Source organism: Epinephelus fuscoguttatus, linkage group LG22 (assembly GCF_011397635.1).
Source record: "Epinephelus fuscoguttatus linkage group LG22, E.fuscoguttatus.final_Chr_v1".
NCBI lineage: Eukaryota > Metazoa > Chordata > Actinopteri > Perciformes > Serranidae > Epinephelus > Epinephelus fuscoguttatus.
Window position 1 is genome coordinate 3,820,227 of NC_064773.1, and position 13,981 is coordinate 3,834,207.

Here is a 13,981-nt window from a genome sequence, read left to right on the forward strand (position 1 = left end):
GCTGCATGGTCTTGGGATGCAGCTTTAGTCTTGTTTTAAAAATGGAAATACTTTCCAGTCAGACACCAGCATCGAGTCTCCACGTTATTAAATAAATGAATGGAAATATAAAAATAAAATAAAGCATAAAAGTAAAAAAAAAATAGACACATTATAAGGCTCTTTAACAGGAGGAGTTTAAGGTGGTGACGCTCATTTGTCTCGCTTAAAATGTGTCATTTATTTATTTTCTTTTCATTTGAATTCATAGTTAAAGTATTTTCAGCCAATATATATTTTTGATAGCATTATATGTCTTTAAATTTATAAAAGATATTTTAGAGATTCCTCTGTGTGTCACTAGAGGGCGCCTGGCTACCACCACAGTACAGGTACTTTAGTTTGTCAGTGTTTTACATCATCACAGCCCAAATATTAAGGTTGTATCAAATCTAACCTGATAAAGAAAATGAAAAGTAAAGTGTTGAACATTCACACACGACGTCCTGATGATTAAAATCCATAAAAAGTAATATTTTGTTCTCATATTATAGGTGCTTTTTTCCTCATTATTTTGCAGTATTCTTTCTTGTAACATCATAGTTTTGTCAGATCAAATTTATCCTTAAAATATTACAATTTAAGCAAAAATATCAGTGTCAAATTAAAACGTTTTAAGAATGAAGTTATATTGGGAAATAAAGCATAAAATAATTTAGCTTCAATTGAATGGCATTTTTGTGTAAATCGTCTGATGAAATTCTTCTGACAGTCACTTTTAAAATTGAGGATCGTCAACATTGTTAATTAATCAGTCAAACAGTTCCTGAATTAAATTAATTTGTGAAGTTTATCGAGCAAAGAAAAGAAATGAGCCGATGTTACGAACCTTAAACATTTCTAGAGATAAGAGACGCAACATTCAGCTGAGCAACACTTTAAAAGGTTCATCCTCTGGAGAGCAGGATCAGTTCAGAATTCACAGAAATATTTTGATTCTTCTTGAGCACAAGTGGAGATCTACCGAGAAGAAACCCAGATTATTTCCTGGAAAAGAAGCCTGTAACTGTCTTTAACTTCTCTGGATCAAACTGAAGCGCCAACAAACGTGACGCAGAAAAAATAAAAGCCCACGTGCGTCAGTTTTTCTGGTAATGTGTATTTCAATAAATAAATACAGTAAAATGTACATACGTTTGGAAACTAAGCAACAGAGGTGAGATGGAAACATGCACATTAACTGTGTCCGTGTACAAAAGCCATGATGAGCGTTAAAGGAACAACGAAAAGTTTTTAACAAACGTTTCAAAAAGGTTCTAAAAGCGTTTTACAGTGCAAACTGTCGTCTTGCTCATATCAAACGTTTCTCAGTTAAAGCAGTCTTTGCTATTGATCAGCGTGGATACATTCAGCTGGAGAAACTATAAACTACATCATCATCATCTTCATCATCGTCAATAACACTGAGGAGACGAGTAGGTCGCCTCACTGACAGGAAAAAGTGCCCTGTGGAATATTTCACTGTTAAATACGACACAGAGAAAAAACACTTTGATCGAGGATGGCTTCGTCTCTGAGTGCAAATCAATCACTGATAATAACTGATCAATAACAACAACAACAACAGCTGTCTGAACTCCTCCCGTGATCCTTCAGCTTCTCCTCAGACGTCGAGTCTCACCGTTAAATCGTGAAAACACCAGACGACAAAATCTTCAACAAAATCAGAGCTGTCTGAAAATCATTTTCTGATTGATCACAACTTTTATTTCTATAAATCAATATCGAAATTGTAGATATTTTGTCCTGGACAGTGGATCTATGACTCCGCCTTACTTTGAGGTTTTCACTACTTTCAGACATTTGTAAAAACGTAATGAATAACTGGTGAAACAATCAGAGTAATATTTAATAGATCTAATTATTAGTTGCCGTCCTGAAGCTTTACGTAAATGTTCTGGTGTATTATTCATGGTTCAGTTTTATTTTTCTTGACCCATAAATTTCAAATTTATTTACAGCAATTTTGCATTTCGAGATATTTGTATGTTGCTAACTTGTAATATAATCCTGCTTTGTTTTTCTGAAAATTAAAATGTCTTTAATTCAGAAAAATAAGCAGAATTTTTTTTTCTTAAAACTTTTCTCATAATTCTGAGGTAATAATTTAGAAAAACAAGACAAATCTTTAGATATGTTATGGTTCCGTTTTTTACATTAATTACCTGGACAAATACTGACGATATGCAATTTTAGTATCTGTAAGAATTATTGCATAAAAGTTCCTCAATTGAAATCGAATCAAACGGGGAATTCTGTGACAATATTCAGCCGTAATGATTAAAGAATAATTCAATAATTTATTAAGTAACAAAACCAGGGTTGCAGCTTACAATTATTTTTATCACAAGCTTTAAACGACTGATTGATTTCTCTAAAAAATGTTTTTTAAAATGTCCAAAAATAGTGAAAAAGCTCATCACAAGTTCCCAAAGTATTTTTTATTTTTATTTTTTAATTTAGATTTTTAAATTTTAAGAAAAGAGTCGCAATTTTCCAAAAAGGCAGAATTTGGGGAGAAAAATATGTAAAATTTTGAGGGTTTTTTTCTTAGCACAAAATTTGAGTAAAATTTATTGATGGAATCATAATATTTTGGGGAAAAAGTGGATTTTTTTTTTTTAACAATAAAAAGTCATGTGTAAGTCCAATTGATATTTAATCCTCATAATATTGAGTGCTTTTATAATTCCTTTGCCACATTATTACAACAACGTTACTTTCTTTTTACTTACTTAAAATTTTGTTAATAATATTCATTCAATAATCAACATGATAAATTCTTTGTTTTAGGATATTATTAGTTCTTCCTAATAATCACAACTTTAATCTTTCCAAATTCTGATTTTTTTCTCTCAAAACATTACTTCCTTAACATCAAAATCTTAAGGTTTAGCTTTATTACATTTTCAAGTAATTTTAATATTCTAAATTGTTACAGCAATTTTATTATTGTTTTTTTAATATTACATTTAAGAATCAAAGATTATCAACATTCATTCATGATTGATGTTCATCAATTTTCCTTCAGTTGAAGTGATTAATCAAACTGTCTGTATTAAATTAATTCACTCGTTTATTAAGCAGACAAACAAATGACTGATTAATCTTTAAAAAGGTATTTAAATTGAATATTTAATGACTCCAAACTGAGGGAACTTGTGACGGACGTCTGTCTTTATCTGATATTTTACGGATGATTATTTTTCAGCCCCAGCTCTGATAATGTCGACTGATTTCGGTGTCTCCGCTCTCACAAACTCTCCGACGTCTCCGCAGATTTAAAGACTGATGTCTGGAAGCCTCAGCTGGTTGTTTAAAATGTTTTACATGACGTGAAAGAAGAAACATTAAAGTTACATACAGTCAGATTTTAAGGCTTCAGGAGCACAGAGGGAGAAAAAACTTCAACATCAACAAACTGAAAACACATCTGGATCCCGTCAGGACGCTTCCTTCGGTTTTTACTCCAGTTTCCCTTTAAAATCGTCTGTTGTTTCTTCATGAGGTTTTCAAGTCACTTCCAGTTTGTGAGTCGCAGTTGCAGTTTTAAAGAAAAGTAAAAAGTCAAAGCTGGGATCCTGTGATTCTTCTTCTTGTTCTTTTTAACTCTGTGGAAGTCGACGACAGTTTTTATCATCACACAGCTGCTTTAATGAAATACAGATGTTGTGTCCGTCGGCTCGGGGTCCGTCTGGAGTTTGTGTTCGATGGTTTTAAATCAAAAAACAGACTCGCTGAAAATAATAACTTATAAGTCTGGTATTAAACTGCTGAACACACCTGACTTAGATTAAATCATTTCCAGGATTCAGTCTTGTTATCTTCGATCAGACTGCCCCTAATTTAAAACTCAGCTAGTTATAGATTTTAATATCACCCGGAAGGTGTCATGGAGTAAAACAACACTGATTTATGCTCTCATTACTGAACGTCATCCATCTTGTCTCGTCTCATTTTCACTGTGGATCATATAAAGGAATATTTCACCCCTCAAATGATCATCTGTGTCGCAGTAACTCTCCCTGTGGTCAATTTAATCTGTCAAGAGCACTTTGTCTTTGTCGAACGCCTCCATGATGAACGAAGAATCCAAAAACAGAGATAATTCTTGATGAGTAGAAGTCATAGGGGTCCACGTTTAGCAACAGCAAAACTCTCCTAAAACATCTCGTGCAGTGTCATCATAAAAAAAAAAAAAAAGGCAATGAGCAACTTGGTACGACACGTCCCACAAACTGCAAAAAAAAAAAAAAAAAAGATTTAGAAAATTATTTTTAAAATATAGGGGAAAAAAGACATTTTTTTTGTAATTATTACATATTTAAAATTATAAAACAAATATATATTTTTTAAGGCTCATTTTATTGTTTTCAATTTTCTCTTTTTACTAATTTCTTGCAAATTCTTTGGGTCATTTCTTCCTCCACTGCTCATGGCTGTCTTGCCACGTGTTTGAAAGAAATCAAGCCAATTTGCTCAGGTGTCAAAGAGTTAAATAGTGAGGTTTAATGGAAATGCATGTGTTTGGAAGTACTGATCATACGACTGGATAAATGAGACTTGGGTTACAACTCACGAGCTGTGTTAGAGTTTGTAAATGGATGTTTTGATGTAGTTCTGCTGTTGTTAAACGTGGACCCCTATGGCTTCAATTCATCAAGAATTTTCTCTGTTTTTGGATTCTTCGTTCACCGTGGAGGCATGAGAGAAAAAGAAAATTTTCTTTGTGAATTCAGCGTAACACAGGGAGAGTTACTGATATACATACAGTCATTTGGGGAATGGATTATTCCTTTAATCAGTTTGACTGTGGGCTGAAACGCCAGCATGTGCAGCTACTTCAGGTTGTGTTGTCTTTGAGATCCATGCGTACGACATATTTTAGACTGTAAAATCATTTCTGGAGCGTCTCACTGATCCCAAACGTGTTGTAAAATCAAATTAGTAAACTGTCTGCACACCTTTATTTTTTCTCTCTGACATCTCAGTATATTTTTATATTTGCACTTTGCGTAATAACAGTAATAATAATTTGTTGCTGTACAAGTTTGAAACTGTGGTGAGGTCAAAGATCTGATTTACACGCTATTAGGAGTAATGACATCACACACTCGGTGCTGAAATTATTATCTGATTAGTTAGCAAAACAAAAGACAGTGAACTTTTAAATAGTCAATGTATTAAGTCATTTTAAATATAAGATTTTTAGATTTTATTAATTATATTTATAATTTCATTACAGTTAATTGTTGTATACGGCAGCGAACTGTTGCTGGTGGTCTTCGGGGAGGTTATAAAGTCGAGTTCACAGCGACAGATGTGACAGACGGGTCGTGTTTTAGTCAAATTTAACACCCAGTCAGGACGATACGATCAGCTGATTCATCCAGGGTTCCTTCACAGTATGGGATTTGATTTTAGTAAGTGACTTTCCAGGTCTGAACACATTTGGAAAAGTGAAAAGAGTCTGGAAAAATCTTTGTGTTTCCAGACTACTGCCCCAACTCTGTTTTCTAAAATCTGAAATTCAGAATTTTTTAAAAATAAACTGATGACACAAGCAGAGTGTTTTTCATGGCGTTTGTAAAATATATTAGGGGAACACTTATTTTTCTGACAAATATGGTTTAAAAATCGAAGTCTGTAAATTTGAACTTTGAAATGCTAAATGTGCAGGAACCCTGTTTATCAGTTCGCTGAGTGACAGGAAATCATCAATTTATCATTTAAGACGAAGATGAACTGGAAAATTTGGAGGGAAATTGGTTGTAATTTAATGATTAAAAAACTCTGAATAACTCTCTGGAGTAAAGTCACAGTTTTCTACGAAAAATAAGTTTGATTATAAGAATAAATTTATTTTAAGAATTATGATTTTATTCTGATAATGTGAGTTATTTTAGTTTATCATCAATCAGGTCATTTTTCCAGTGAAATAACCAAGTTTTAATTTGATTTATTTTCTTTATTTAAGTAATTATAATCACATCGTATTCTGCTTATTGTTACTGTGAACTTTAACGTGTTGGCGGGGCGATTAAATCCAGTTAATGATTGACTGATTTACCTATTTGACTATTAATTAAGCTGAGCAAATGAAAACTATGAAACATTTAAATAATCATTACAAGTTAAATGTTTGCTGGTAACGGGTTCTCAGGTGTGCTTCTTCTCGTTGAACACGTTCGGAACATTTAATCGACATGAAGTCAAAGCTGTGATGATCATTTGTTTTTTATATTTTGACCTGTCTTAATAAATGAAGCAATGATTTGACCCCGCTGTGACCTCAAACAGAGCCGACACTACGTCTGGTTACAGGACTGAAGCCGTCCACTCTTTTAGTTTCCTCTCAGACACAAACATTTCAGTCCCTCTCACCTCCTGTCGTCGTAGATAATATTAAAAACAAAAAGAAAACCACAACGGTGGAACAGAAACAGAACGTGTCATTAAAAGCAGAACCTTTAAGTCGAGGCGTCTCAGTGAGTAAAGCAGCAGGATATTTACAAGAAAACACACATTCTTCACTTCCTGGTCAGAGTTCAGCCAATGCCTCTTCACACTGAGGTCATATGATATCCCGACGCCGGGCCCGTTTCCGTGGAGACGACCTCGGACACAGCAGGAACTGAAAAGAAGAAGAGGCACTTCCTGAATGGCTGGTTTGTCGTGGTCTCCTCTGACTGGTCTCTCCGGGTGAAGCAGGTGTTTGGTTGTTGGTCTCGGTCTGGACACCGGGGGGCGCTGCTGTGGTCTCAGTGGCCTGATGCAGGAGGCACTTGGTAGTGATGCTCTGAGTGAGTCCAGCCCTGCTATGTCATCAGGATGGGCTTCTGCCTCACCTCCAGGATGTCTGACACAAACAAACGTCACAGGTTAATGATGAATAAATAATTAACAGTAATTCAGTCACATTGTCCCCATAATGTCCCCATAACGTCCCCATAATGTCCCCATAACGTCCCCATAACGTCCCCATAATGTCCCAGGTTCCCTTAAGGACGTTTGCTGGATGTCATACTTCTGCCTCTTTTCCTGTCTTCACTGCTCAACTACTGATAAACTCCACGCTAAGTCTGACTGACTGTTTAACTGACTGATCACTCAGGTCTAAAGAAAAGCAAAGTCTAATCACCTGACTGAGTATTCAAGTAACTAAGTAACAAACTAAATAAGTAAACAAGTAAGTAACTAACTGCTTTGAGAAAGAATAGCCAAGTCCAATTAGCCCAGTAACTAACTCTTTGACTAAGTAAGTAACTGACTGAGTAAGCTGCCATCCAACAAAGTAACCAACCAACTGACAAAGTAACACAGTAACTAATTAATTAAGTAATTAACTAGGCCTAACTGACAAAGTGACAAACAACATCAATAAGTAACCAACTAATTATGTAACTGAGAAAAAATGGGACTAAGTTATAAACTGATTAAATAAGTAACTGACTCTCTTACTCAGTGACTAACTGAAAAAGTAAGAAAGTAATTATCTGACTAAGAAACCGACTTAGTATGATATTTAACTGGCCAGCTGACTCAATAAGTAATCAATAAAATTATGAACTAACAGAACAGTGACTAAATAGTTGCAAACTAACAAAATAAGTAACGAAGAAAGTAAAGAAATAAAGTAACTGACTAAATAAGGAATTAAAAAAGTTAAGTCAGTTAAGACAGTGACTAAAACAAACTACCTCAATAAATTACCAACTAATTTTGTTACTAAGACAGAATAGGGCTAAGTAATAAACTATCTCTAAATAAGTAACTGACAAGTAACTAACTGTCTGACAAGGTTAAAAAATATCTTACCAAGTACAACAAACTAAATAAGTAACTGACTAGAAGTATTAGAATGTACTAAGAAAGACAGAAAAAGACTAGATACGTAAAACATTTTACTAAATAAGTAACTTTCACTAAGTAACTAACTAAAAATGTAAAAAAGTAACTATCTGACTAACTAACCAACTTATGTACTAACAAAGACAGAAACAAAATGACTAAATAAGTAATGAACTAGTTAAAGTAAGTAACCAAGTGTTAACAAAGTCATGAACTTACAATCTTACTAAGTGACCAACTACTGTAATAAGTAACCAACCAACCAACTATCTACCTAACTAACTACCTACTTAACCAACCAACCAACCAACCACCTACCTACCTAACTAACCAACCACCTGACCGACCGACCAACCAACCACCTAACCAACCAACCAACTACCTGACCGACCGACTGACCGACTAACTACTTAACTAACTAACTAACTAAGAAACAGAGAAAGTGACAGTAATAAAGTAACTGACTACATAAGTAACTAACAAATTCTCTGACTAAGTGAAGAACCAACTAAATAAGTAATGAACTGGTCGTCTGACTCAATAAGAAATTAAGAAAGTTAAGTAATAAGAAAGGTGGTGACTAAATAAATAACCAACTAACTAAATAATTAAATGAATAACTGACAAAGTAAAAAACTAACTGTTACTAAGTAGGCTGACCAACTAACTAAATAAGTGACTGACTGATTCTGTTACTAACTAAGAAAAAAAGAAAGAAAGTGACCAAGGAATAAACTAACTGAATAAATAAGTAACTAACTCTCTTACAAAGTAACTAAGAAACTATGTGACTAAGTAACCAACTAACTAAGTAAGACAGTAACCAGATGGTAGGGTTGGGCGATATGTTAAAAATTTCCAACCGGCCACCGTCAGCCCATCAACCGCCGGTTGCTGATATATTCGGCAGTTGTGTGTGTGGAGGAGAAAAAAAAAAAGAGGGAGGATGTTGCATTCATCTGATGTCAGAAAAAAAATCGAAAAATGACTCGGATCTTCCGACACCACATGAATGCAGCAAAAAATGCAGCGTGCTTTGCGCACCCACTCATGTCCAACATGGCACGGAGGTATCTGTGCATACCGGCAACAAGCACGCCGTCAGAGAGGGTGTTTAGCACGGCTGCTAACACTGTTAACCATATGCGCACTTTGCTTACGCCAGATAACGTTAGCATGCTCGTTTTCCTCTCCAAAAACATGTTAAACGTTGTGTTTTTGAGTTAAAGACAGCGCAAAGGGACTTTATTATTTATGTTTTTCCATTGTTCTTCGTTTAGCCTATATTTATTATTATTATTTGTATTTATTTATTCAAGCAATAAGCCTACGAGAGGCTTTTACAACAGTTATAACAGCTTAAGGTTTTTCTGCCACGTCCGCAACGGCATTGTTATAAAGACAGCGCAAAGGGAGTGGACATCATTATTTTATGTGATGTGTGATTTTTGCACTTTATTTTTTCAGTGTCCTTCGCTTATATTTACTTATTTGTTATCATAGGCTGCTGTTACTGTGTAACTTTTGTGGACCGACCAACTGTTTATTCTGTTTGAATCAATTTACCTGCGCCTTATCCTCTGACTGTGGTCTTTAATGTCAAAATTATTGAACTGAAATTTTACTGAAACATACAACCTATAGACTATACTCTTATTCATTAAAAAAATCACCTTGAGATCTTTGCTGAGTAATAAGCTGTAAAGACGGACCGAAAACGACTGTCCGACACCATTTTAAAAAGAGTCTGACGGCTGCAGAAGGACGCATTCGCTCACAGCCTCTAAATGAGCAAACAGGTGGGAGATAGGGATAACATACCTGTCCTACTGTAACGATCGGGGTGCACAACTGCACATCTTTTTTGATGCAGTTCTCAAATATGGTTTATGAATTAACGTTACTTTCAGCTCCGCCATACTGACGTGTTTTGTGAAAGACTCGTCGGAATTCAGTGTGAAGCTTCCAGTTCAATACGCGCACACTTTGAATTGTGCTCTACGTAGTAATTATGAACTATATGCACCGAGTTGAATTCTGTGGAGACAGACCATTAATTTAGCAAAATAAAATGACAAAAATCGCCAAAAATGAAACCAACCGCGATGGACTCAGCCGATGGGCGATTGGTGATTGGCGATATATTTGTCCAATCGCCCAAGCCTACCAGATGGCTGACTGAGTAAGTAATGAAAAAAGCTGAAGTACTGAGAAAAACAAATACAAATAAGAATCTATCAGCACCTGAAGACACTGTATATGTACCTCATTTAATGGTTGTATCAAAAACATTTAAATGTTTAGGTCATTTGTTCAGTAACTCTCACAATGAATGATTTATGTTTGTACATTTTAAAATGATCAGAATAACACAAACAAGAAGGGAGCAGGATGATACTGTCTTTGCTGAGGAAAATGAGATGATAGTCGTGTGATAGTCTTGTAATCTCCACACTTCATTTTAGTGCTGAAAAATCATCCGGCTGAACCCATTAAAATTCTGCACCGAGGAAGAAATACGCTGGCAGTTGCCTCAGGTAGAGTTAAGCTCAGGATACAGCACCAGTGCTCTGTGTCAGGAGGGAACTTGTTTTGGTGGAACATTGTACACATAAGGAGGCGAGCGCTGGCATTAACATGTCTGCAAAAGAAAACACTGAAAAGAAATTTGAGCATGTAGGTGGCGAGCTCGGAGGTACACAGCCGTCAAAGTGTGGAGAAGGGTCTGCAACAGGGATTTTGAAAACAGTAACACACAGGTAGCAGAAGGAGAGGAAACCATCTAGAACAGGCGGCTAACAGCAGGCTAATACACACAGTCTGCATCCTGTGAATCATAGTACTGGTGCCATAGAGTGTGTGATGACCTCTGACCTGTGGTGATGCGGTGCAGCGGCAGGGTGACGTAGGTCAGGTGTGAGTAGAGCAGGAAGTAGTCTTCAGTCCGGTTGAGTTTGAGCCAGGAGCCGACCAGAGAGCGACCGGTCCCCGACAGAGAGCGAGAGCGCAGGTTGGAAGTGGTGTGAAGATCTGAAATACACACAAAAACATCATTAAGAATTACTGATGTTTTATCAGATTTAAAACAAACGCCTGACATGAATTATTTCATTTTACCTTTAATTTAAAGCTTAAAAAATCCTCAGAACCTCAAATTTTATGCAAATTAATTTCAAAGAACAAGAATCAAATGCAGAAATTCAGCCTTTTTCTGAAAATAAAATTCTGCAAACTCAAGAAAATGTTTTCAGAAAGCGCCACCTGCAGGCTGCAGACTTTATTACAGCTACAACAGAACAAACAGCCTCCTGATGATTTACTGATAACTGAGCTAAAAACAGATAAAGACTGACGCTGCAGGACAAACCAGTGTGACCAGTCTGTGTCCCAGTTCGTACCTTCGTCTTCTTCCTCCCTGAAGAACTCCTCGCTGTCGTTGGCGGAGTGAGACTTCTTCATCTCTGCGATTCGGTTTCGGGGCACTTTGCGTCTCAGAGACGGAGAGAAGAAGGAGGGACGGTTCCTCTCCGGGGTCGGAGGTGTGCTGAAGGACGTCACCTGGAGGAAGACGAGAGTCATCATCATCACTCACATACACATAATACTCTTTATATACTGACTGAAGTGGTGCCAAACTACTCAAGTTTTTATCCACGTCAGCTGATTCTCAGTTCTGGTAAATATTTTTATTCTGTTCTCTGTGTGTGTGTGTGTGTGTGTGTGTGTGTAAGAATATAAATAAATCAAAGTGTCATTTCATGGTGACCTCTGAGGATCCATCAGACGTCTGTGAGACACATCTGGAGGACAGACTGTTAAATGATGCATCATCCATCCAGCAGCATTTATTATTGATCACGACCTGATTTCATGTCTTTGTGCCGAGCTCATTGAAGCTTCGTGCCGCTCACAGGCGACTTGGAAACGCTGATCTGAAGCTTTCTGATGTTTTCTGTTCTGTTTCTCGCAGACAAACAGGAAGTGAACCCAAACTCCAAAACAACTTGTAAGCTGATGAAATGGGAAGTTTGGAGTTCCTGCTTTGTGAATTCAGAGTGTCTGTTTGGGGTTTAAGATGCCTTGAAATACAACCTCAGGTTTGACTTCAAACAGAATTTAAAAAAAAATGAAGAATCAAAAACTGAGAATTCAGTCTTTTTAGAATGAAACCTACAAAATAAAAGTCTGCAAATACCAAGAATTTTTTTCAGGAAAATCTGTCTTTGATAAACTAGACATGGAACATCTATGGTTTCTCTTTATTTCCCTCTGAGGTGTAGTGGAGTAGAAGTAAAGTACTTACGAGTATTAACTTTCCACATGTGTTTGTGAGCGTGTGTTTGTTCTCCTCACCCTCTCGTGCATGGGCGACACCTGGTCCTCCTCGGTGCCGCATGGGGAGGTGTCACCGGTCGGCACCCGGCTGACGGCCATCTCAGCGTGACCTTTGCCCTGCGGACCCTTCATCCGCACAAACTCCATGTTGTTGTACTTGTAGAAGCCGAAAGACATCCGCTGGGCCATCTTAGCAGCAACGCTCACCTGCAGCACCAACACAATCATGAGCCTCAACATGTGGGAAAACACAGATGTAAAAAAGATATTGAATATATCTTTTAACAGGATTTTTATTCATTTTGTAAATTGCTTTGATAGGAAAATGTATCAACAGTTAACCTTTTCTGACTCTGAAACAGTTTGTTGTGAAAGTTAAAGGTTCTGTATGTAACTTCCTACATGTACAAATTGTTTTTTGTTGCCAGTTGGTGACGGCTCGTAACATAATCTAAAAACTGAGACGTTCCCCAACTTTCTCAGCTGCCGATATCAGCCTGTGGACTGACTTCTATGTAAAAGACTCGGGACACATTTTCTGGGATAAATCCAAAGGATGTGACATCATGTGTGCGCCATGTGACATCATGTGTGCGTCTGTGCCTTGCCTTGCGCTCCCCTACAGTGCCAATTGTGTGCAACACTAGCTAATGTTAGCTTAGAAATGAAAACCAGTGATCTACATGTTGCAGCTGCAGCCTGGAGACAAACCCTAACTTTGGGTTTACACTGGCTGAATTCGAGCTGCTACAGCTTCTGACTGACGGTCTGTCTCCGGAGCTGCCGTCTGACCTCCTACCAGGGAAGAAATGCTACATTCATAAGGAGCTTGTGAGCTTGTGTTTACGACATGGGAAGGTGTGTACTCAAAGTCTGAAGTCGGAGTGCAGATGGTCTCTTCTTGTAAACATAGCTAACAGGAACCCTTTGAACGCAGCATAATCTCATTGCAGCGAGGACTGATGGCCACGGACCTCGAGCTATGCTAGCTAGCTAATTCTTGTCTCATTTGTGGTCTGATAAAAAGGTACATTAATTAAATTCAGTGGCCCTGGTGCTTTAAAGAAATCGTAGAGAAAACACTGACATATGAAATATATTGTGATATTGTAGTTTTAGCTGGCTAATGTCAGCTAACGTTAGCTAGTCCGGACATATTGTTAACTAGCTAACATAGCAAAATACTGTCTTGAGTGGGTAACCTCAACTAATTCGATCAGATTTGTTGTCAGATTGGTTTGCAAATCACAGCGCAGCTAATTTACAGCTAGCTGGGCGTCAGTAGCTGACTGTAAGCTAAGGTTATCCAGCTAGCTGTTGAGCTATCCTGCATGGACATGCCTTTAGTTACCTCATAACGTTAGCTGATAATTTGCCAACAGCAAGCTAGCTAGTATCATGGAGCCACTGGTCCAAGTAGTAACGTTACTCTAAATTCGATCAACACGATGACGGTCTATCACGTGCAGTCTCGTGGATTACACGTCAGTGTTTTGCCTGATTCCCAGGTGCTTGCGAGCAACAGGATGTAGACTGCAGTTCACTAACGGCCTCAGATAGAGGTGTCACTAATAACAAGGACATTCTGAAAGTTACATACACAACCTTCAAAAAAATAAAAATACAGCACTCTATTATATTAGTATTTCTTAGTGAAGTTAGAGACTCTACAGCAGGAAACGGCACTTCAAAATAAAAACTCTGTGCTGGAAATTCACTGTTCTTCAAAATAAAGTATGTTTTTTACAAACTTGAC

At 37.0% G+C, this 13,981-nt stretch overlaps 1 protein-coding gene across 1 annotated transcript in view; it reads right to left on the reverse strand.

Moving 5' to 3' along the window:
- Positions 1–1,118: 1,118 nt before the first annotated feature.
- The window catches only part of kiaa0930, a 47,160-nt gene continuing 34,297 nt past the window's right edge, over positions 1,119–13,981 (reverse strand). Inside the window, exons 8-11 of the mRNA XM_049567191.1 lie at positions 12,244–12,432; positions 11,289–11,448; positions 10,765–10,920; positions 1,119–6,898 (exon numbers count right to left, since the gene is read on the reverse strand). Of these exons, the coding sequence (XP_049423148.1) occupies positions 6,858–6,898; positions 10,765–10,920; positions 11,289–11,448; positions 12,244–12,432 (546 nt within the window). The 3' untranslated portion in view covers positions 1,119–6,857. The remainder of the gene's footprint in view (positions 6,899–10,764; positions 10,921–11,288; positions 11,449–12,243; positions 12,433–13,981) is intronic.